The sequence below is a fragment of the Barbus barbus genome (genome assembly GCF_936440315.1).
Source record: "Barbus barbus genome assembly, chromosome: 1".
Taxonomy (NCBI): Eukaryota; Metazoa; Chordata; class Actinopteri; order Cypriniformes; family Cyprinidae; genus Barbus; species Barbus barbus.
In genome coordinates this window covers 32,585,314-32,608,499 of record NC_136729.1, presented here as the reverse complement: position 1 = coordinate 32,608,499, position 23,186 = coordinate 32,585,314, and the positions used below count along the sequence as shown (strand labels likewise).

Genomic DNA, 23,186 nt, shown 5'->3' with positions numbered 1-23,186 from the left:
CATTGACTACCATTGATTTTTATACTAAGCTAATGATATTTTCTGTCATGTAAACCTATACCATCACACACTTTTTTTTAATTTTCATTTGGACATTATTTAATATGTTTTCAGGCTGTGGCTAGTCTCATAGAGTCTCTAAAAGAAAGAACAGAAAATGACCTGTAGCTCATTACATCACGTTTAATTCATGACCCATTATGGGCTATTAAATATAATGGAATGGACTGTACTGTCCCCTGGCATTACTGTAAAGGTTATTATGTTGTCGTACAGTTTTTGGTTGTTGCTATATTGGTTGAAGGTTACTCTAGTGTTATATTTGGTTGAGTCTTAAATTTAATTGCCTAAGTAGAACTGAAGCTGAGAAGGTTGTGTCATGTGACAGTAAAACTAAAAGATTCAGCTAAAAACACACACCATGTCAATGCATTTAATTAAGTATTTATGTGTGTCAGTGGTTTTCAACCAGGGAGCTGGGGCCCTCAGCAAAACTCCAAGAGGGCATCAAGATCACTTCAGCATTTAAAATAAGATAAAACAAGCACTTTATTTTTGAAGAACCAGCATTCCTACAGTCTTGGAGCGGGATTTAAGAGGGGAGCATAATTTTAAAAGCATGATCTAGGAAAGTCATGTTAAGTAATAAAATCTTAAAATGCAATTCCTATTCTTATACTTAAAAAAAAGAAAAGAAATTCAATCATGTCAAGATACAAACTATTTTGTTGGGTAGAAATTGTAAGTAAATCCTTACCCTTGCCTATTAAATCATTGTGCACTATACAACACCAAATCAATTGTATATTAAATATAATTTTCACAAAGAAAATATTCATGTTTGGGATTTTGCCTTTGACTGAGGCCTGTTGTTTTGGCTTATCCAGTAATTTAAGCTTTTTCAGAGTCTTTAATACTACAGTATAACTCTCTGTTGCATTTTGTGGATTAGAACATATAACATACATAACACAAATATGTAAGGACATAGATCATCCTTCTTCTCAGAGTTTTGTTTGGTTGTTGTGGTTTCTCTGAGTGAAACCACCACTGCAGAAATCTCAGCATGCTTTTAATTTGTTACAACCCCCACCATCTCCCCCTGCTGAGACCAATGTATATCAAAACCCAAAGAAACATCCTGAGTCATTTAGCATCAACACGCTCTTTCCATCAAAAGGAGAAAATCAATAAGTGTGTCTGGATATGACCACTGGTTAGCAGACTTGTAACAGCTACAGTAAGTTTGTGCATGTTACCAAGTAATTATTTAGATTTAAAACTAAAAACACGGATACAAAAGAATGCAACTAGAATGTTAAAGCTATACTGTATTTTCACCTGCTCCGGGCACCAGGGGGCGCTGTGGGGCAGTTCAGTTCGCAGTCCTAAAGTATGGAAAAGCATTAGCATTTGAGTTATGGGTTCCCTTAGGATATTCTAATGGGTTTTTAGAATACTGGTTTTCAATTTAGCAATAAAATAATGTATGTGTAACAGGGTTAAAAATGTTACTTTAAATGTTATAACTTTCACCAAAATTACTGTGTTTTTGTTCATTTATTAATTGTTTGGAGACCTCTTGTGGCGATATTAAGTAATAAATAGCAGAGAAGTTTATCCGATGCTGAGAGGTGATGAATGTACATGTGTATAAATGCTCACTGTCGCCAGAGGTTGTATGGCTCTCCTTGTTGTGTTACAGTAAACAACACATGAAAAGCAGTTCTCTGTGTCCGCCTGTGATTTTGAATGCTGCCGAAGGAGAAGCGTTACACTGGTGCCGTACTCCCGTGGTTGCTGAATCCCGGAGATCATCATACTTTCATCACGCGTGAAGATTGGGCAAATAGTGGACGGGTTGGTTGTTCCTTTTACATTCTGAAGGTATTCCTTGAGTTAAGTGGAACATTTAACCCTCTGGGGCCTGAGGTGATTTTGGGGCCCTTGAGATGTTTTGACATGCCCTGATATTTGTGCTTATTTCAGCTACTTATACTATTGACCAACATGTATTTTTTGTATTCAGCACAAACTGTGCTACAATAATATGTGACCAAGATGGATGTACATGTTTGCATTTTTTAGAAAAAAAAATATTATGCGTGGTTAGTAAGTTTTGGGGAAAAAATGTAGCTGAAATAAGGCCATAAAACCCACAATACATAGTCTTGAATAAGACTTTTGTGTAATCAGTCTTGTAGGCTAGAATATTTACTTCACAATTATGTGAAAATCATTCTGCTTACTCCTTCACAGAAAACAATATATTGATTTAAATTTTTAAAGACATCTTTTGTGATTGAAAGCCAATATGCGAGGGAGTGGTAATGGGCTTGAATATTAAGCGATTCTCACCTGAGAGACAAAGGGCCCTCCCCTAAAGCTGCTATGGGCCATCAGTGTGACTGTGACTGAGGCAGGTAAGACAGTGTGAGGAGACTGAAAAAATGGGTTTTTAAAATTATTTGTATTTTATTTACAACACAGTATAATCAAAACATACATAATGAAGGTCAAAAACACATTATTGTGCACACTGATCTAACCACAGAGATGTGAACAGACTAACTCATTCCTGCAACAGATTCTGTTCAACAAGTACCTGACATTTACTTATGTCCATGGATTCAAGAAGAAAAAAACAATCAGTAGACAAGGATCTTGTTTTACCATAGAATATCAGTGTAGTTGAACATCAAACTGTGTTCCTCTGAGAGCACTGTACCAACATCAGAAGAAAGTCAGCAGGATTCATCTGTGGTTCAGGTATCTGATTCAATAAAATACAAACAACCAAAAACATTTGTGAGCATGTTAACATCAGGAACATCTGGACTCTGGACCATACGACTCTATTTGAATTTTGGACTCTATTTGTCATGCATCAATTCAATCACGGACTGTTCACGCAAGTTTATTTTTAATTTCGTGTTTTTGTTTGACTTTCCCTCACATTCATTAATGCTGAGAAATTTCCTTCAGATTATGATGCCACTAGCCCATTTGTTCCTAGAGGGAGGGGTGTTTTACCTACTGGGGTGAATAATGGTGACACTGCCCACAATGAGTCATTTTAGGGATTGGGCACTTCCAGCCTATGTGTGACAGCGAAAGGGGTATTGACAATTTTTGGGGAATGGCCCTTTTCTTTCCACTCCAAGAGCTGATAATACTGACAATATGGTGGGGGGATGTGCGGGTCAATGTGACAACTCCCATAATACTGATGTTGGTGCTGAAGCTGTATTTACAGTGGAAAAAGCTCTCTGCGATTCAACAGAGAATGTTATTGTACAGAACACAAACACAGTATGCAAAAGTGATAGTTTGTTTTACACACCAGTTATCGTGGGGAACAAGTTGACTCTTGGCGGCATGCTTGATAGCAGGTCAATGGCTTGCACAATGAGTGAAAAAGCAGAGGTCAAACTCCTCGATGCTGGTGTGTTGGCAAAAGAGGACGAATCCAATTTTGATGTGGCTTTGATAGGCTGTGGCGGCAGTCGAGTAAAGCCTAAATCTGCTTATGATGTAGAAATGGAAGTGTATGGCTATAAAGTCATTGTGCCTACTCTAGTTGTACAAGGCCAACTGGATGACCTTATAATTGGGACAAACGTAATCAAACAAGTGATCCGTGAGTCTAAACATTGTCCTACATACTGGAAAGCATTGTCTTATCCATGTCGGAATACTGATCTAGAATCAGAACAATTTCTCTTCATGTTGGGAAGGTTGGAACGTTGGAAGGGTGGGGAAATCCCAGACAAGATTGGAACAGTTAGATGTGCTTCAGCAGTGTGTCTGGAACCCGGCCGTGAATACCTGTTGTGGGGGAAGTTGGATAAGTCTTGTGTCATTTCCCCAGTCAGTACTGTGATAATTGAACCTACTACATCAAGATCGGCTCCTAGACATGTGTTAGTAGCAAGACTTGTCACACCCTTGTGGGGTGATGGTTGGGTACCGATGAAGCTCATTAACATGTCTCATCAACCAATCTTGTTAAGACGCAATGCAAAGATCGCTGATCTGTTTGCATGTGTGGCGCTCAAGGATATGGAAGATGTTGTATCCATGAGTAATGATGTTCCTTTGTTGAGCTCTTCTCAGGTGGCTGACCCCACAACAAGCCTGGTTGGAGGGGAGGAGTTAAAGGAGCAGTTGCTGCGTGTCGGTTTGGGTGGACTGAGTGTTGATGCATTTGTGAGGTTTCTGAAGGTTGTAGGAAACAACCTCTGGACCTTATTTTGCGGTATGAGGATATTTTCTCCCGCCATCACCTTGACTGTGGTAAGGCTCAGGAATTTATACACAGAATTCACCTTACTGATACTAAACCCTTTCGGTTTGCCATACCGAAGAGTACCCCAGAGTCAGTATCAGTTTCTTCGCAAAGTACTTGATGAGATGGAGGAGAGAGATATAATTCGGAAGTCAACCAGTGAATTTGCCTCTCCATTGGTGCTGGTTTGGAAAAAGAATGGGTACTTACGCATCTGCACTGATTTTCGGTGGCTGAATAAAAGAACGTTCAAAGATGCGTACCCGCTTCCCCACCAAGCCGATTGCTTGGCTGCACTCGGTGGTAATTGTTTATTCAGTACTCTGGATCTCACGTCGGGGTTTTACAATATGCCCCTGTATGATGATGACAGGAAATATTCAGCTTTTACAACCCGATGGGGCTGTACGAATATAACCGTCTTCCACAGGGGTTATGTAACAGTCCCGGTAGCTTTATGAGAATGATGACAGCTATTTTTGGTGATCAGAACTTCTTAAGCCTACTGTGTTACCTTGACGACCTTCTCGTTTTTGCCCCTGATGAGAAGACTGCTTTGGAGCGTCTTGAGATGGTTTTTAGCAGATTGCGTGGACACAACTTGAAGCTGTCGTCAAAGAAGTGTTATTTTCTCAGGTCAGTGAAGTTCCTCGGGCATGTAGTTGATGAGACGGGTATCGCTACTGACCCTGGTAAAGTTGAGAGTATTGCTGGAATGACTTGTGCTGATTTGATCGAACAGGATAGAGTGACTCCAAGTCAAAAACGCATAAGGTCATTTCTCAGGATGGTAAATTATAATCAACATTTCATACCCAAGTATTCGTCCATTGCTAGACCTCTCTCTGAATTATTTTCAGGGCAAACAAGAAAGTCAAAGGGTGGCTGGAGGTTGAAGCGATCTTCACAGGGTCTTAAACTTAAGTTGTGAAATGACTCTGCAAGTATTGTCCCCAATCCGGCTGAATCTGTGCCTATAATGGATGACACGGAAATATGTGAACACACAGAGGCTACTTCTTCAGGTTCTTGTGACAAAGACTGTACCTACAGAACTCTAGAATGGGTCTCTCAGTTGACTGATGATAGCTCTGATCGAGCTGATCCTGATCTACAAAGCGAGGTGTCTTCTCCTGTCAATGTAACCAGTGATTCTGATGCGGTGGATGGAATGGCAGGTGGATCTATTGCTCTTCCAGAACAGTCTTCTGTTACTTTATCATTACCAGACCAGCAATGTGATTCGAGCGGTAGTCAATCTGTCCAAGAGAGTCAATGACGACGTTCCAAGTGGATTTGCTCGAGTGACATCCCGATTTGGACGTGTCATTAAACCTGTGAACAGACTGATATATACCATGTCCAGACAAGATGTAAGTTATGACCCTAAGAGTTATGTTACATCCATTTGTAGATCATTTGTTCAAGCTCTTTGAAAATAGAGTTTTAGTTGCTGACAAGATTTATCGTTTGTGAATGTTCTAATTCTGTACGAATAAGTTTTTTTGTTGTTTTCTTTTCTTTCCAAATATTGCGAGAAAATGTACACACTTGTATAAATTATGTGACAGATTAGTGGGGTGTAAAATAGGCATCCTACAGCCAGTTGTTGGGTTGAGATTTTTTCTCCATTCTGTCACCGATGGAGTTTTGGCTCCTTGCCGCTGTCCCCTCTGGCTTGCATAGTTGGGGACACTTCATTTCCAGCGATATCGGCGACCTGATTGCAAAGACACTATTTAAACTGAATTGAGCTGGATGATGCCATCATTGAATTCAATAATGAAATGCCTTTAACTGAAAATTGAGTGTTTAATCTTGTCATTTTACATTATTGACACACTATTTTCCTTTTTTTATATTGTGCTGTTGCTTTGACATAATTTGTATTGTTAAAAGCGCTATATAAATAAAGGTGACTTGACATTGATTTGTATCAACAAAAATTAAAATATATATATTTTTAAAATTCTCAATAATAATTTATAAAACTAATAGTTGCGGTCAATTACGATTGGCTAAGAAGCGTTATACACACACATACACAGACACACACACACACCTGTGGCCTCATTAAATCAGCATTAATGCGCTATAAGTTACTTGGCAAAAGAATGATTATTATTGTTATTGTTATGAATAAATGGTTAAGGGATCCCATTAGATGTTCTTAAATCATTGTAAACCGCTGCTTCTTAGGGCTTACTTGCTTTTTTTAGACAATGAGCAATCATTTTAGGTCATATTTAGCTTTATGCTATCTTAACATTGACATTTATTCTTATGGAAAATAAATTTTATATTCTTTATTTATTTTTTAATTTTATAATGTGAAAAAAGTTTCTGTTTTTTTTTTAACAAACAGGAAGAACCTTGTAACATATGATAATAACTATACGCAAACAGGATAAAAGAAAGAACGTTAATTGTCCTTTGACAAACTGTCATCTGTGCACAAACAGGAAAATCATGATGGCCATTTATTGATATATGTAACATTTTACATATTACTTTAAACAATATTTCATGTCACAATGTAAACTGTTGAATCACAGATATGCGAATAAGCACGTGTGTAGTAACCGATCTACTGTCATACTTACACAATAAAGACTTCATATACAGACAAAAATAAAGATGATAGAAAAGAAAATATGTAAATACTAGGATGAAAACATCATGCCTGATCTACAACAGTCATCTAATGTTGCCTTACATAATTTGCTTACAAATTATTACAAGTGTATATGTCTACTGTTCAACAGTTGGCCGGGCTCAGTGATCATGGAAAGATCTGTGAGAAATGGGTTTACATCACTTTAGGTGTATCTGAGAAACTTCTAACATTTTCTCCCATAAATACCTTAACCATTCAGTCTTCCTTCATAGTGCAGCCATCATCATGTGAACGCCGTCACTCGACCTCACCTGTGAGAATCACAAGCTTCTTTCTAAACTTCACATTAGATCTAATCTTGTACTATGAGGAGCCTTCAGAGTCCACTCAAACCTCCCCTTTAGTTCAAAGTTGGACATGTCTGGTCCCGAGATATAACACAATCTGGACCTCAGTGGACCAACTCCAGCTGACTTGCAGAAAAGGGCAGTACGCCACTAACATAGTAAGCAATCCCCAAAGAAAGAAGGGCGATGACCACCAGCAGCAGCAGCACCCTCCAGAAGCCCAAGTCCTCCACAAACTCCTGCCAGGTGGAGCGAAAGCTGGACAGCACACCCTCGCTGTTCTGCAGGTTTGGATTCAGCAGCGAATGGCTCTCCATCGCACTAGGAACAATGGTATTTTGTTAAGAAAAAAGGTACTGATACGTGTCAAATAACTAAAACATGTAAATGTAGAAATCTAACCTCTCGCTCTCAGCCATCTGCATGGCTTCAAGTTTGGAGTGGGCTCCTCTGTTGAAGCCCTTGACCTCTTGCTCTTCAAGCCCTTCCAGTAACCGAATGGCATCTTTATTGACCCCTCTCCTCTTAGCCAGCACCAGTGGTGTCGAGCCATTGTGGTTACTGTTTAAATGTCAGAGAACAATCGAGAAATTTACATAGCGTCAGATAATGATAATAATAACATCATTACTGCTACAGTAAAATAATAATAAATTAATATGATATCTCTTATAAAATTACTATTCAAATCAGCTTATCAAAATAAACATAATATGGCACAAACTAAATTAATTACTAAGCTAAAGTGATTTTGAAGAAGTATTTTATGCAAAACATGTTGTGCTGAATTTATTACTATAGCTAAAATATTTACATCAATACTTTTTATGATTTTCTTCCCGTAAATGTGTTGCTCCATCAATGTTCAATAAAAGTTTTTTTCTGCAGCCACACACTATGGGAGTACTAAAAAGCACAGGTGTGCTACAAGCATTAGCCACGTTGTAAATTACATAAATAGTAGTCACTTACCAACAAACATTTAATTTTCTAAATAAATATATTGGCATATCTCACCAAATATCAATTTTGAGACCATTGGACACCAGGAACTGAATGGTGTCCACATGTCCACACAGGTGCAGTGCAGTGTTGCCCTGGTAGTCGGTGGCCAGCAGATCTGCGCCGAACTTGTGCAGGAAGCGGCAGATGTCCACATTCCCTCTCGCCGCTGCCAGATGCAGACCTGTGCGGCCCCTGTGGTCACGAATGTTGGGGTCGCAGCCAGCCTCCAGCAGACGCTTAGCGAAACTCAAGTCCCCATCGATACAAGCCTGCAGTAATGGTACACTGGTCTGCAACGAGTCATTGATGAAGACATATGACATGTCTGAGTCGGTCTCCGAAAATTCCAGCGTAACTGAAAAACACAATAATGGAGTCAATCTCACGAAGCCCCCCAGCCATCCAATGAAAATGGCTGTATAATTAAATAATTTTAAAACTAAATGCAACCAAGTATAATTTAGTTATTTGTTGTTGTTTTTTGCCAATGTTCTGTTTGTAAATAAGAGAAGTGACCCTACTGAGTCCTGAAATAAAACATCTGGTCTTCAACATACTGTAGCCGTAATGTTCTTAATGCAAAATACAATTGATTACTTTTTGATTATGAGATGAAATATGACCTAGTTCTAAATGATGAGGAAAACGATGGTACTAAGACCAGCTGGTCACACTTGAATTAATCTTAATAGTCTATATTCCTCAGCAACCATGCAACATAAAGCTTTGAACTACTGAAACACTGTTAATCAAAGCACCTGCACCCTGGTCATGATCTGCAGTGCTGGAGCAGCAGGAGGATTCTGCATTAGCCACCACACTCTGCTAGACGATGCTGACTAATGTAAAACCATCCATCTATGATAAATAACAATCACAGCTGTGAGATTTATTCCTCAAAATTCAAAACAGAGACGAATCTGCTGGTATCAAAAACCAGCTCCAGTATGTCAAATGTGATATAACGTTTGTAAACACGTCATTACTGTAAACAGCTGTATAATACTCTAAACTGCATGTTTATATGCGTGGATAAGAGCTTTACTAACATCTGAAATCCGGACTCAGCAACAAGACATATCTTCTTCACACACACTGTTATTGGTTTATATGTACCTGTTTTGTGCAGCAGTTTCAAAGGAGAAATGTCTTGTGCTTCTTCAAGTCCCGTTGCTTACGTCTGTCTGTGTTTGCGAGTTACTTCAGCTGCAGTGGTTGACTGTGCTGTTGAGCGCGTGCAGCGCCCCCTGCTGCTGTGGGGCGCTTTCATGAAGCTCTTATATTATGAATCTCTTTGATTTGAATCAGTGGTTCAAACTCACGAGAAATTCAAGTAACGAGATATCAGCAAACGAGGCTTCGGACTTCATACTGTTTTGACTTTAGTTTAAAAATCCACTATTTTTTTCTCTCATTCTTGTAAATGTTGCATTCTTTTTTCACTAAATAAAATGTAAAAAATACTGATTCGCTGCTAGAACCTGTGAACACGTGTCTAATAGTTTTAACTGATTTCTGAGCAGTTAAAATAATAATAATAATAATAATACACTTTAATACGCAAGTGTGTATGATACAAAATACGAATACAAAAATGGGGAGTCCCGCTCACAGGTGGGCACTTCGGCAGGTGTGTCTGTTTCAGACACAAGGGGGAAATAACTACTAATAGGCCTAACACTGATAAAGGGATGCTTACTGAAAGAAGCCCATCTCATTTTAATACAATGTTCAAAAAATAATTAAGAATTTTACATTTTTACGTATAATGAGGAATCAACATGTCTTACATTTCTGAATTATTATTCATATTGATATTTTTGATGAGGTTTGTTGAAAAACAGGAAATCCTATTAAACAGTCAGTCTGCTATACTGCTCAATAGTATGGGGTCAGGACTCAGAAATTAATACTTTTCTTTCAGCAAGGACACAATAAATTGATCCAAACGTTATATTCTAAGAATCCTGAAATACAAATTGTAAAATGTTAAGCAGCACAACTGTTTTTAACATTGATAATAATAAGAAATGTTTTTTTGAGCAGCATGTGACACTGAAGACTGGAGCAATTAATGCAAAAAAAAAAAAGTCTTTGCTTTGCCATTGCAGACATTTTAAAATAGAATAAATAAAATATGTATTTTAAAATATTAAAATAGAAACAAGTTTAAATTGGAACATTTTACAATCTTGCTGTTTTACTGTGTTTTTTATTAAATAAATCCAGCCTTGGCGAGCAGAAGAGACTTCTTCCAAAAACTTACAAAGATCTTGCCAACCCTAAACTTTTGAATGGTAATGTATTTTTTTTTTTTAATTACTATGTAATCTATGATTTATCACTAAAACAAGAAGTGATAGTTTTGTCAAATTCAGTCAAATCATAATGGTATAACCAACATGCAGGACGTCATGTTATTCTCATATGACAGGAAGGCCACAATGGTAGACCCTCAATAAGTCGCTTAAAATATATATTATCATTAAAGTCAAAAACATCATATACATATCATAACATGCAAAATTAATTCAGGTTGTCCACTTTTCAGTGGTATGACCCCAAAAACTATGAATAAATGAAGAGGTGGCAATATATTTTTTAAGGTCTAAAGAAAATATTTATAAAAAAAAAAAAATAATAATTATACAATCATAATCCAATAAATAGTTTTTATATTTAGATTTTAAACATACCCCCTTGGATGTCTATATTTATAATTATTCCCTTATAAATGAATTAATAAAGCACTACACACATCTGAACCAAAAGCGTATGGATTTTCATATGGTAATGGGCAAAAGTCATGCCTTATTTTTGAAGCTCTGCCTAACATGGTTCTTCACCTGTAGAACTGTCCTAGTGCCGATAAGTTTTTGTCCACCTATGGCCAAACTGCACCTAGTAAACATAAAAAAAACAAAACACAGTTTCATTACTTTTATGAGAGAGAGAGAACAGTTTCCTTTATGTTCAGAAATCATACCTGTCCTTTCTCAAAGAAATCCTTCTCCTCTTCAACCCAACGAGTTTGTACTCCAGAACTCTTCACCAATATCCTACAAAGACACTCTGAATGAATTACTGTAATAATACACAAACACATACACCCTACCATTCAAAAGTTTGGGGCCGGGAAGATTTTTTATGTTTTCTTATTACCAAGTATGCTTGCGCATAAAAGGAATTTGTTTTAGTGTCAAGCTTCCAGTACACAAAGACAACAACACACAGACAATAAAATAACAGTTTTATATATTAACATTTAATTTACTGCTGTGATAGCAAAGCTGAATTTTCAGAAGAAAAAGAAGGGTGAAGGATACTGTTCCTCCAGCAGCATTCTCTCAATGGCCTGTCTTGTTCACTTCGCTGATGGAGCTGTCCAGCGTCCACGGCTGAACACACACAATAACAAAACATCATATCCATTTTCAGAGTGTCTTTACATATAGTGTTAAAACAGTTATAATTTTAGGGTGAGCTAACCCTTAAAATCAATATTACTTTACCAGTATACTGCTGTTTGTCTTCCTAGCAGACTGTAAATATTGATCCTGGAGAATCTCAGCACTGCTCAGGTCCCTGTTAAGAGAGCAGACAAATAATAAAGACGTTAATTCTATAATAATGTGTTTATAGAAATTCATTTACAAAAGACATCTAAAGAATACGATTACAGAAGATTTAAAAGCACATATTTTTGTTAAAACTATTTTTTACACAAAAATGTGTCTTTTATTTATAAATTGTCCTTTATGTGAGGACTGCTCCTCTAGGATGAACTTCTGATAATGTAACATGTATCTACGCTTGTAGTTACTGTAGTGTATTTTTAGTCACACTTTATTTTACAGTGTCCTAGTTACAAGTGTAACTGTACATTTAAGCACGGAGTAATATTAATTAACAACATGTACTTACTATAGGATTAGGGCTTTTTAGAGTAGTTGCAAGCAGTTATGCATTATTTACTGTGATTATACTATAGTAAGCGCATCTAACATGTAAAAAGGACAGTTTTCTCTATGTAAATAAACAGTCCATTTCTAGTATCCACATGTGTCATGCGAAAATTACCAAATTGTGTCATCACAGCAGTTAAAAAATAATATAATGTTACTCATACAGTTAGTAACCATTTGATCATAGTTGTATGTTAACACGTATAATGTTTATGGTTATACTTTTCAAACCGTGTGAATTCTAACGGGTTTTTTTTCCAACGCAAAGGCTTGGCCCACACAGGCTTCCATTGTAAATTAGACTGCCTACTAAGGATCCTTGACATTGAGACATCCTTTGATGGAGCTTGATGATGTGGCAGCTTAGATATGTCAAGTGTGGGCGAAGGGATGAGAGCGAGGACTCACTTGCAGGAGGAAATAGGGCTGTATTAATAATAAAATAAAATCAACAAACAAAAACTACCCCGTAGGGGAAAACAGACTGGCAAGGCAGGACAAGGCAAGGCAGGACAGGACTTCAAATAGGGTAGCATCGACGATGAACCGGCACAGTACTGCAAACACAAGGAGATTATAAAGGGAACAAATGAGGAGGGTAACGAGATAACACAGGTGGGGCAAATTAACAAATAATCAGGAAACAAGGTGGGTGGGGTCAAGACAATTGACATGAGAGCACATGGCACGTAGAAGTGACAGAACCCTGACACTACCCCCTCCCCAAAGGGACGGCACAGAGACAAGGAAGGGTGGGAGGGAGGGAAGCCAAGCCAGTAAATAAGCCCAGGTAGTCTTTAGAAGGGTCCGGGGAGGGACGGGGGGGGGTTGAGCCAGGGAGGCTCCAGCAGTTCTGGAGTCCTGGCTGAGGGCCAGGGTGGAGCTGGAGGGACGGACCAGTGGGGCTCCAGCAGTTCAGGAGACCTGGCTGAGGGCCAGGGTGGAGCTGGAGGTACGGATCAGGCGGGCTCTTGCGCCTCTGGAACCCCGGCAGGAGGCCAGAGCGGGACCAGCAGCTTGGCAGGCAACAAGGGCGACCCCAGCAGGATAGGAAGCAAGGGCGGTGCTGGCAGGGCAAGGAGCTTGAGCTTGGGTGGAGATCATAAGATGATCTACAGATCTAGTAGAGGACTAATTATTAACTAATTAAATCAAGATTGTTAGAATTCTTGCTGTGATGCATGTCATTACAGAGGATTAGAACGCATCAAAAGCTTATTCGAAAATGGTCTGCCTCTCTCTCAGATGTTGATTGGTTGATGAGAGAATCGCATCTTTTAAACTGCCATGACACTTTTTTTTTTTTTGTAATAACTTACATTCCTTGAGGTTCACCCTTATTATTCAACCCTCAGGGGTGGCTCCAGTAAAAGGCCACTGTTATGAGGAGATTACGGAGGAAACGCGGGAGTCGAGGTGGAGTTAAACGCAGATTAACGAGTGCTCAAAGATTTACTCCGCTGCCTGCCTGGAATTCTTTTAGGCAATGTACGCTCGCTTCGACGTAAACTGGATGAATTACAAGCCAATGTGAGTTTCATGCACGAATACAGAAACACGCATATAATGGCATTCACTGAAACTTGGTTGGATGATTCAGTTGCTGATAGTACCTTATGGATGGATGGTTTTGGAATTTCTCTACTGTTTGAGTAATGTGTTTTTGTTTCAGGTCATGGATTAAGACAGGGAGAACATCAGAAAACGACTCCTGTCACAGCCACCCTTGCTTTCTGTTCTCAGTCTGCTTTGCATCTGCTGGACAGACATGAGCGGCCTTTGCAGGGCCACAATGTTCTTGACTTAAAGCAGCAATATTTGCATCTGGCGGTATTGCTTGCTCAGAGATCTGTACTTAATAGTTATTTGTATATCATTATTATATGTATATACTTTAAAGAGTCTCATAAATTAAAGTATTTTGTAAAAAAAATAAGAAAACTGCATAAGAAATTTGTAAGACATTATGTAAAAAAACCAGCAATAAATGTATAAGAAAATGTATAATAAATGTTTATAATTATATTGCACTGTTTCCTTGAAGAGTTTCATAGAACTTTACATTACCTGCCATAGCCACCTTGAGGCTCCTGGAAAAGTCATTTCAGTCACTTCTGAAACTGTTATCTGGCATGAACTCAGACCAAACATCTACTGGTATCTGACATCTCTCATACTTTAAAATGAATGTAATTAATAAACATCAGAGATATTTAAAAACTATACATTTCACAGTTAAATTAATTTTGTTCACCTTTAGATCAAAATCCCTGAGCAACAGAAATGTACCAAATTTGACATGTTTTCTCAGACTGTCCTGTTGCTCATGTGTACGAAGTTTTGTGATTGGATTCACAAGATATAGACAAATTAGTGATTACATCAAAACAGTATTGCAATCAAAGACAACATTTAAAATTTGAATACTTTTATTTGAGAGGTTTCATACATGTAGTCACTGTGAGCATTCAGATCAAACATTTACATCACTATATGAAATACTGGAAAATGTCATCCTCTCATTAAAAAAATGTTTAATGCTCAGTTATTAACATTTATCGGGTTCTGAAATTATACATCTCTTTTTTTTAGTCTCACAGTAGTAAAAACGTAATGAAATTGCCCACTTGTGACAGCCAAACTTCACAAATGTACATCATTTTATTTAAAAAAATAACCAAAAGCAACATAAACGGGAATATTATTAAATATTTCCCTATTATTACATGTACAATGAATTTAATATACATATTTCAACCAAGGGGATGAAATGAATAAACCATAATCTAACCACTTACAGACACATGATGACTGTAACACGAACAGAAGTAAATGTATACTCAGGGCTACCAACGAGAGACTGAAAGGCTTAGTGGTCATATATCAACCAGTCTCTCTAAGAGAGAAAATATTGGTCTATTTATCATCCGTAATGCACAAAGTAAATTAGACATTTTATAAAAAGGAAATGACATTTTGAATATAAAAAAAATACACATTTCTGGTCATGTAATGAATTTCTGAGGCTGAAAACCTATACCTTAAAAGACCCAAGAGATGATCTGTAAGGTATTATCCATCCTCATGTTTGATGGATGTTTAAATGTTCTCATCAATAAAGAAAATTCTATATCATTAGTTGACCTGGATGAACTTAGATCAACTGCATGTGAAAGAATTTTACTATATATTTTTTAAGCTCAGTGCAATTTATATATAAATGTATGGGGTTAGACTAATCATTTCAAGTGACAACCATGCGGACAATCTTATTCATGTCGATTGCAAAGTGCTGGTTTGTCCAAGATTAATGAATGGTTTACATGAATGTGAAGAAAGCACCAATACAGGTTACTGAAGCCAAAACATATACATGAAATGCAGTAATGTTTTCATCGCTGCATGGATTCTTTTGAAAAATCAAGGTGTATTATTCCGAGCCATCCACTGGGAGTCTGGGATGCACTCTCTGAGGTAGCCGTGAATATGACCAACAACTTAAAGAAAACGATTTAACACAAAAACACAACGTATTATTTTCAACATAGCACCACTGTTGATAAACAGATAGAGTAAAATCTCTTTCTCCACTTCTTTTCATTCCAACCCCGATATTTACCATGGGCTCACCTTAGCCCTTCGTATTACCAATGTTGGGCATCAAGGGCATGAATTTGATTCAGTCAGTTCATGTTTGTTTCTACTTATCTCATCCACTCTTCTTCCAATCGTTTTGTTAAAGTCTCCTGCAGTGCACCTACCAGCTACAAGATCTTCATGCAGACTTGACAGCGACTGATGCGTGACCGGTACTGATCTCCCTTCAGCGTTTCCTGAGGAGGACCCTGGACGAACTGTTCATTCTGCTCTACCGTGGTCAACCAGAAACTGTACTTGTTGGCGAAGTAGTGGCAGGTGCCGTGGGCTCCGTTGCACTCGATGAAGGGGGTGGCGCGGAAATCCTCCAGACAAGAACCAGGAGACACCAATGACTGACCGCCTCCTTCGGCACCAGCGGCTGTGTGCTGAAGGACAAACATAAACGCTAGTGAGGAGACCTTCCAAATGTATCCCAATCATGAACATTTAAAAGTAAAGAAGTTTGTGTGAATATATTACACCATGTATAAACTGTCAACAAGTTTTTTATTGTATTAACTGTCAAGTGTTCAAACATTATTTTCTACACATGAGTGAACATGTTCTACACTGTAAGCTCAGTTGATCTGAATCTGCAGTATGTGGTAGAACTGAATTTTACCATAAGGAAGGAGTAACCAATCCACAGACTTCTCCAGCCCCGAGGGCAGGTCGGTATGCTGAGGTCTTGGCTATGGACAGCGATCGCTTGAGATGGAGCTTCACACACTGAGCAGCGGCTAATGTACTGAGCTATCTGCTGATCTGCCACAGGCATCATGGGAATGGGTGCTGTGGTGGACAGCCAATAGGATTTGTCATTGCGACTAGCGTAGTAGCAGATCTCATTGACTGTGCAGTACAGGAAGGGGATGGTGCTGAAATGCGGCAGGCAGGAGCCTGGCAATCCTGTGAGGAAGAGAATTCAATTATCTTGAGGCAAGTCAACTTATTAGTACACACAAGTAAAAAAAAACCCAGAACTATCAAAATGGTATGAAAATTGACAACGCTTATAATAACCACCCTAGTGTCTCACCCAGGTCCTGGTTGTGTGCTTTTTCCTGCCCCTCCACATAGAGCAAACTGTAGCCCTCCCACAGCTTGGCCATGCCTTGAGGACACATGGGCACCTGGCTGGACTGACTGTGTTTCACCAAAGTATTACCGATACCGGTACTGCGCGCCGGTGGACCAGGAAGACCTTGCATTCCTGTTGGGCCACGGGCTCCTGTAGAAGATACAGTATGTGAAAGTGGAAGAATTTGAAAGGCAGTGACAGCAGTGACAAGAGGAAATGGGTGAAAGATGTAACCCGGAAAACCATAGGGAAATCTGGTGTTACTTCACACGCTTGAAAATATGCTGTTGTTAACAAAATTTCTGCCTTACAAATATACAGTTAATGAAATGCTTTCCTAATTTGATGCTAAAATTACTTCTACCAGTGTATCCTATCTAGTCACAGTGACTGGCTCATATTAAATAATATGATTTGATAGGAAATAATCACATTAATGTAGATGTTACCACATAAAGCACATGAATGTAACACTAGATTAATGGTTCTCATCTGGTTTTGCTTCAGAATCCAAATTTTACACATGAAATCAAGTGACGCAAGACAAGGTCAAAAATATCTATAGCACAATATATGTTTATTCATGTTAAATGTTTATTACAAAAGTATATTGCATAAAATGTATATACATGTAAATATTTACAGTAGTCAAACATTTGGGGTATGATTTTCTGAAATTCTCTAATTCTCACCAAGGCTGCAAAATGGTCATATTACAACATTATTACAATTTTAAATATTTATTTTCAATTTTAATATATTGAGTTTTTTTATTATTTATTCCTGCGATATTAAAGTTGCATTTCCAGAAGCCGTAAATCCAGTCTTCAGCATCACATGGTTAGAAATCATATTAATATGTTGAGTTGTTGCTCAAGAAACATTGCTCATAATTATGCTGAAAACAGTTGCTGCTTAATATTTTTGTGGAAACCATGATGCAGTTTTTTTCTGATGAGTAGAAAGTTTAAAAGAATAGCATTTCTTTGAAATATAAATCCTCTGTATTATTATAAATGATTTTACTGTCACTTCTGAGTAATTTAATGCATCCTTGCTAAATAAGTTTCTTTGTAAATAATCATCTTAATGAAGTTTGATGGCTCATACAAATAGTTTTTTTTCTTTTGGGGGGTGGGGGTTGATTACTACTGATCCATGATCAGAACAGATCTGTGAACCACCATTTGAGAACCACTGCTCCAAAACCCAAAACATTTATATAAAAGATGTAAAAGGTAGAAGAACACTCTTTGTACCTTGGGTTCCTGTGGGTCCTTGGATTCCTGAAGGTCCGGGGTCACCAAAAGCTCCAGGAGATCCAGCTGCACCAACAGAACCAAGTCTACCCACTGGCCCTCTGAGTCCTTTGGGACCTGGTGAATTTTCAGAGGAATTGAAATTGGAGTTAGAAGGTTAAATAATTGAGCTGACTTTAAGTTTCATATTTCTTTCTTTTTTCTTATCTTCTGCAAAGAAAATACAAAAAGAAAACACCTCACCTGGGAATCCTGGACTGCCTGGCAGGCCTGGCATTCCTGCCTGACCAAGAAACCCATCAAGACCTGGTGGGCCCCGTTCCCCCAATGGCATACTATCGGTTATGTTAGGTGGGACGACAGTTCCTGGACGTCCCTTAGGACCGGCAGAACCTGAGAGGACATTACAAAAGCTGATGTTTCAAGAATGCTCATGATTCATTAATGTTAGCTAATTTTAAAGATTTAAAATGCCTACTGACCCTTTAATCCTTTGGGTCCATTCCTGCCATAATCTCCTGGTTCTCCAGGGAACCCTGGTGGTCCACGTACACCACTAAAGCCAGGGTCACCTCTTTGTCCTTGTAAATCCAGACAGCACAAAAATTAATAAATTCCAATTAACAAAATATGGGAGCACGGTTAAAGAGATGGAAAAATATTAAAACATTAGAAAAAAATACCTTTAAAACCAGGACTGCCTTGTAATCCAGGCACTCCAAAACCACCAGGGTCTCCACGTGGTCCTGGTATTCCTGGTCGCCCAGGACGTCCGGTATCTCCCCTGTCTCCTTGGACTGTTCCAGGGCCTGGTGGACCAGGTAGGCCAGGAGGGCCAAAGGGACCTACAAATGATCCAGTTTGAACTGATTTCAATACATCGCAAGAACTATGGGCAACTGCAAAAGGTTACAAGTTCACTCTCAAAGAGAAACAGATCTAAGAGGAAATAAAATTGCTAGTCCTCTAGATCAAACATATTTTTGTTTTAGATATACTGTATACTGATATATATATATATATATATATATATATATATATATATATACACACATAGCCCAAGAAAGGATCAGTTCAATCTTAGAGAGGCAATAAAAGTAATGAGAACAGAGACTACAGAGATGTCCTGTACCTTCTCGTCCATCTAATCCCGGAAGTCCAGGGTCTCCGGGAGGACCTGGGATATTAGAAGGACTAGGTGGGCCAGGGGGGCCTGGATTACCAGGGAAGCCTCTCAAACCAGAGGCACCTGAAAACCAAGATTTCATAATCATTAAATACATACATGCAAATTGAAAGGGAGACTGCGTGATTCCCATTCTATGTGATCAAGTGGTTTAGCAGGGGTTTTCAAACTTTTTTGTCAGCCGAACCCCTTTGACATAAATTATTTACTTTTTATTAAGTACCCCCTGATATTTTAAGTAAATATTTCAATACTTTAATGGTACATTTGCATGTTTAACTTTAAAAACTATTTTTATCGGTTTTAAAATCTCATTAATATTTATATAGCTATTGTTATTATTACACTCAAAAAATTATAAAAATTCATATTACTTTAATTTACAAATGTATTAAATTTGTTCCACAATACTTTTTTAAATACAGGGTTTTCCAAAAAGATAATTATTTTTATACATTTAAGATTTTACATTTACATGACAATTGTATAAGCCTACAACATTTATTTGCAAAAACTTTTTAATTTAATTTATTTTTTGCATTTTCTTTTTTGAAAATGATATTTTTCCCTTATTTTTAAGAGTTTCAAATATAGCCAAAGGTCTGGTGAGGTTGACTGCACATTCAGTGGTCCATACACATGAGTCTCCTCACCAGTGTCTCCTCTGGATCCTTTTTCTCCAGAGCGCCCAGGTGCTCCGGACTGTGATGAACCTCTCCCCCCCTTCAGGCCATTCACACCAGGAGCTCCAGCCCGACCACCTTCAGTCACACCTGAGGACATATGTTAAATAAGTGAGCAGTCACAAGTTTGTTTATATAATATACATTATATAAGTATAATGTAGAACCTTATATTCAGAGGTTCATCTGATAATGTACCTGGAACTCCAGACAACCCCTTGGATCCTGGAAGACCATTGAGTCCATCTAAACCAGGTGATCCTGGAAAACCTGAAGTAAGATTTGAAACAGGGTATTTCAGAAATGGCAACATGCTGGGTTCAATTAGTTTGTAAAAAGATGAATGACTACAGCTGAAAAAAAACATATGTTTTTAGCAATATTGTACAAGTTCTTGTTTAACCTTTCTCTCCTGGTGAACCTGGAGCTCCAGGACGGCCTGAATCTCCATCACGCCCCTTTTGTCCTGGATAACCAGGGAGACCCCTTATGCCTGGGAGGCCTGGTGAGCCTATAAACAAATACAACAATAAAAATAAAATTAGGGAAGCTGCTGATAAAGCTGAAATAATTTAAACCGAATCATAAGTGTGGATCTAAACTTCCACGTACCACCAAAGCCAGGTGCTCCCGGCTCTCCAGGAAAACCTTTCTGGCCTTGAAATCCCAATATTCCTGAGAAACCAGGATCACCTGGTTCACCAGGAAGTCCTGTACCACCTAGTTATGAAAGGTAAAGGACAAAAATCTTTTTAAGAAATCAGACTGGAATTTGCATTATTAAAATGAAATATAGTACAAAAAATAGAAAAGTTTATAAACCATATACATACTAAGAACCTGAAAAAAATGTCTTTCTAACCTGGGAATCCAGGATTTCCAATCACACCCTTTGGTCCAGGGGGTCCAGATAATTCATATGAATCACCTTTCTGACCTTAAAGACAATGTTTACAGGCATCAGACCAGTGCTTAATTTGAGCCGGATCCTGTTCCGGAAAATGTCCGAAAAGATCCCGCATTACCAAGTGCAGTAGATCATGACGCGTGCATACGAGACAGAGCGATTGCGAGTTTATGTAGATGTATTTGGAGCATGATTTGTAGATTATGTATTGGTCAACTCATTGACCAATCAGCTTTCTTAATTCAAAATCGTTTATAATGTACAAACATTATAAACACCATAATCATAGCCTAGTTCCCCTCACTCCAAATCAAATCATTTAAATTTAATGGTATGCAGAACAGATCAAGAATGGACAAATAAATAAATAAAGCTAAAGAAACCAAAACAAAGTGAAACTGAAAGTACCGTTGGGCTCACGTACCACTCTCATTTGGCACAAATCCAAATGTAATTTAATGTTAAACTATTATTTATAATGTAGACTAGGCTTCATGACTTGGGGGAAGTCATGGCCTAATGGTTAGAGAGTCGGACTCATAATCCAAAGGTTGCGGGTTCGAGTCTCGGGCCGGCAGGGATTGTAGGTGGGGGGGAGTGAATGTCCAGCGCTCTCTAAACTCTCTATACCACGACTGAGGTGCCCTTGAGCAAGGCACCGAACCTCCAACTGCTCCCCGAGCACCGCAGCATAAATGGCTGCCCACTGCTCCGGGTGTGTGTTCACGGTGTGTGTGTGTTCACTGCTGTGTGTGTGCACGTTGGATGGGTTAAATGCAGAGCACGAATTCCGAGTATGGGTCACCATACTTGGCAGTATGTCACTTCACTAATGCGTGTGTTCGTAGGCCTATATCGACGGAAAAACTCATCCTCTTCACATGCTTGGCATAATAGCAGCTGTGGACCGGTTATACTATGGACTTTTTTATTTTGATAATGAAGAGACTGCGTGTGTGTGTGCGAGGTGCGATCAAACAGATGAAACATTAAATACTCTATTTTTGGTCATAGAGCTACGACAAACCGCAAAGTGTTTACTTTTATTTTTGCACACTCACAATAAAAACAGGGTTTGAAAACCAAGGTTGTATAATTAGGTCCATGCAGAAAGTTGTGAACGATGTTGTGGCATCACCGTTTAGTGACATCATTGAATGTTCAGAGAAAACTGAAGGTGTATTGTCAGGGTCGGTCACAGCGCCTTATAACTGCTGATTTGGATCCGGCAATGTTTCATTTACAAATTAACCACTGCATCAGACCAAAGATTTTAAAGGGTGCTTTCACACCTGCCCCATTTAGTTCGGTTGAATCGCACTAGAGTTCGTTTTCCCTCTTGGTGCGGTTCGTTTGGGTAGGTGAGAATGCAGAAATCTCACTCGGGTGCGCACCAAAAGCGGACCAAACAAGCATACCGAGACCTCCTTGAAGAGGTGGTCTTGGCACGCTTTCAAACAAACCCTGGAGCGGTTCGTTTGTGGTGAGAATGCGATCTGTGTACACTGTGGTTCCTAATTATTGTGATCCAATATTTGCCTTGCATTTCATGATGAAAATAAATTTCAGATGAAGGACAATCTACTTACCTCCAAAACTGTTTTATGATATATATGACCTTATTATTATTATTATTGTGAGTATTAGGCTTATCATTATTGCTGATCACTGTTGTTGTGCTATGATATTGTAATATTTAGCATTATATAATCAGATAAGCATAGAAAAGTTTATGAACGTGTCACTCCACAATACAATAGCAAAATATATAAATATGTATAGTATTGTTATGTTATATTAATCAGTGTCTAGCACACCTTCCTAAGGAAAGGATATGGACCAGAAGACATTGCAATTACTACATATTTAGACAGACTTAAAGAAGTTCCAGATCTATACTTGTGCTCTTATTATTTCAGTTATTTTGCCTTTAATGTAAATAAACGTGAAAAAATATATACTTGCTCTTGTGAATTTATTTTGCTGTTATTTACATTTACTTACAAATTCATCATCATCATGATATGCTATGTTACTATAAAACTCTTACGACAAACGTCTTCTAATATCTTCAATTGTTATGTATACAGAGCTGCAGCAAACACATATTAAATGACTTCACTTGGACCCATTGTGCGGGCTGTCTCTTTAATACCGCGTGGTTTATATACACGTTGCTGCTGATTGGGCTGACATTTTTGACACACCC

At 38.3% G+C, this 23,186-nt stretch overlaps 2 protein-coding genes across 3 annotated transcripts in view; both read right to left on the bottom strand.

Moving 5' to 3' along the window:
• Window positions 1-6,614: 6,614 nt before the first annotated feature.
• Window positions 6,615-9,470, bottom strand: LOC306872477 (ankyrin repeat domain-containing protein 46). 2 transcript variants are annotated; one of them, XM_079421048.1, is made up of 5 exons: window positions 9,374-9,470; window positions 9,016-9,115; window positions 8,270-8,612; window positions 7,655-7,813; window positions 6,750-7,573 (listed from the first exon to the last, which is right to left on the bottom strand). In XM_079421048.1, the coding sequence occupies exons 3-5, from the start codon at window positions 8,578-8,580 to the stop codon at window positions 7,357-7,359; spliced, it is 687 nt and encodes a 228-aa protein (XP_079277174.1). In that variant the 5' UTR covers window positions 8,581-8,612; window positions 9,016-9,115; window positions 9,374-9,470; the 3' UTR covers window positions 6,750-7,356. The 2 variants fall into 2 exon arrangements, with proteins under 2 accessions (XP_079277173.1, XP_079277174.1); XM_079421047.1 differs by lacking the exon at window positions 9,016-9,115 and having other exon boundaries at window positions 6,615-7,573.
• A 5,160-nt stretch (window positions 9,471-14,630) lies between these two features.
• The window catches only part of LOC306874048 (uncharacterized protein), a 110,011-nt gene continuing 101,455 nt past the window's right edge, over window positions 14,631-23,186 (bottom strand). The window contains exons 33-45 of the mRNA XM_079423768.1: window positions 20,933-21,007; window positions 20,683-20,790; window positions 20,474-20,581; window positions 20,269-20,340; window positions 20,041-20,160; window positions 19,334-19,450; window positions 18,885-19,046; window positions 18,684-18,782; window positions 18,445-18,594; window positions 18,202-18,318; window positions 16,901-17,092; window positions 16,484-16,770; window positions 14,631-16,247 (exon numbers count right to left, since the gene is read on the bottom strand). Coding sequence (XP_079279894.1) covers window positions 15,987-16,247; window positions 16,484-16,770; window positions 16,901-17,092; window positions 18,202-18,318; window positions 18,445-18,594; window positions 18,684-18,782; window positions 18,885-19,046; window positions 19,334-19,450; window positions 20,041-20,160; window positions 20,269-20,340; window positions 20,474-20,581; window positions 20,683-20,790; window positions 20,933-21,007 — 1,868 coding nt within the window. The 3' untranslated portion in view covers window positions 14,631-15,986. The remainder of the gene's footprint in view (window positions 16,248-16,483; window positions 16,771-16,900; window positions 17,093-18,201; window positions 18,319-18,444; window positions 18,595-18,683; window positions 18,783-18,884; window positions 19,047-19,333; window positions 19,451-20,040; window positions 20,161-20,268; window positions 20,341-20,473; window positions 20,582-20,682; window positions 20,791-20,932; window positions 21,008-23,186) is intronic.

What these genes read in the sequence shown, in the direction of transcription:
- LOC306872477 (XM_079421047.1), bottom strand. Translation starts at nt 8,580, where the DNA reads ATGTCATATGTCTTCATCAATGACTCGTTGCAGACCAGTGTACCATTA. An exon ending in GGTCTCAAAATTGATATTTG is followed by an intron (nt 7,814 to 8,269) that starts GTGAGATATGCC and finishes ACATTTAAACAG; the next exon opens with TAACCACAATGGCTCGACAC. An exon ending in CAGATGGCTGAGAGCGAGAG is followed by an intron (nt 7,574 to 7,654) that starts GTTAGATTTCTA and finishes CATTGTTCCTAG; the next exon opens with TGCGATGGAGAGCCATTCGC.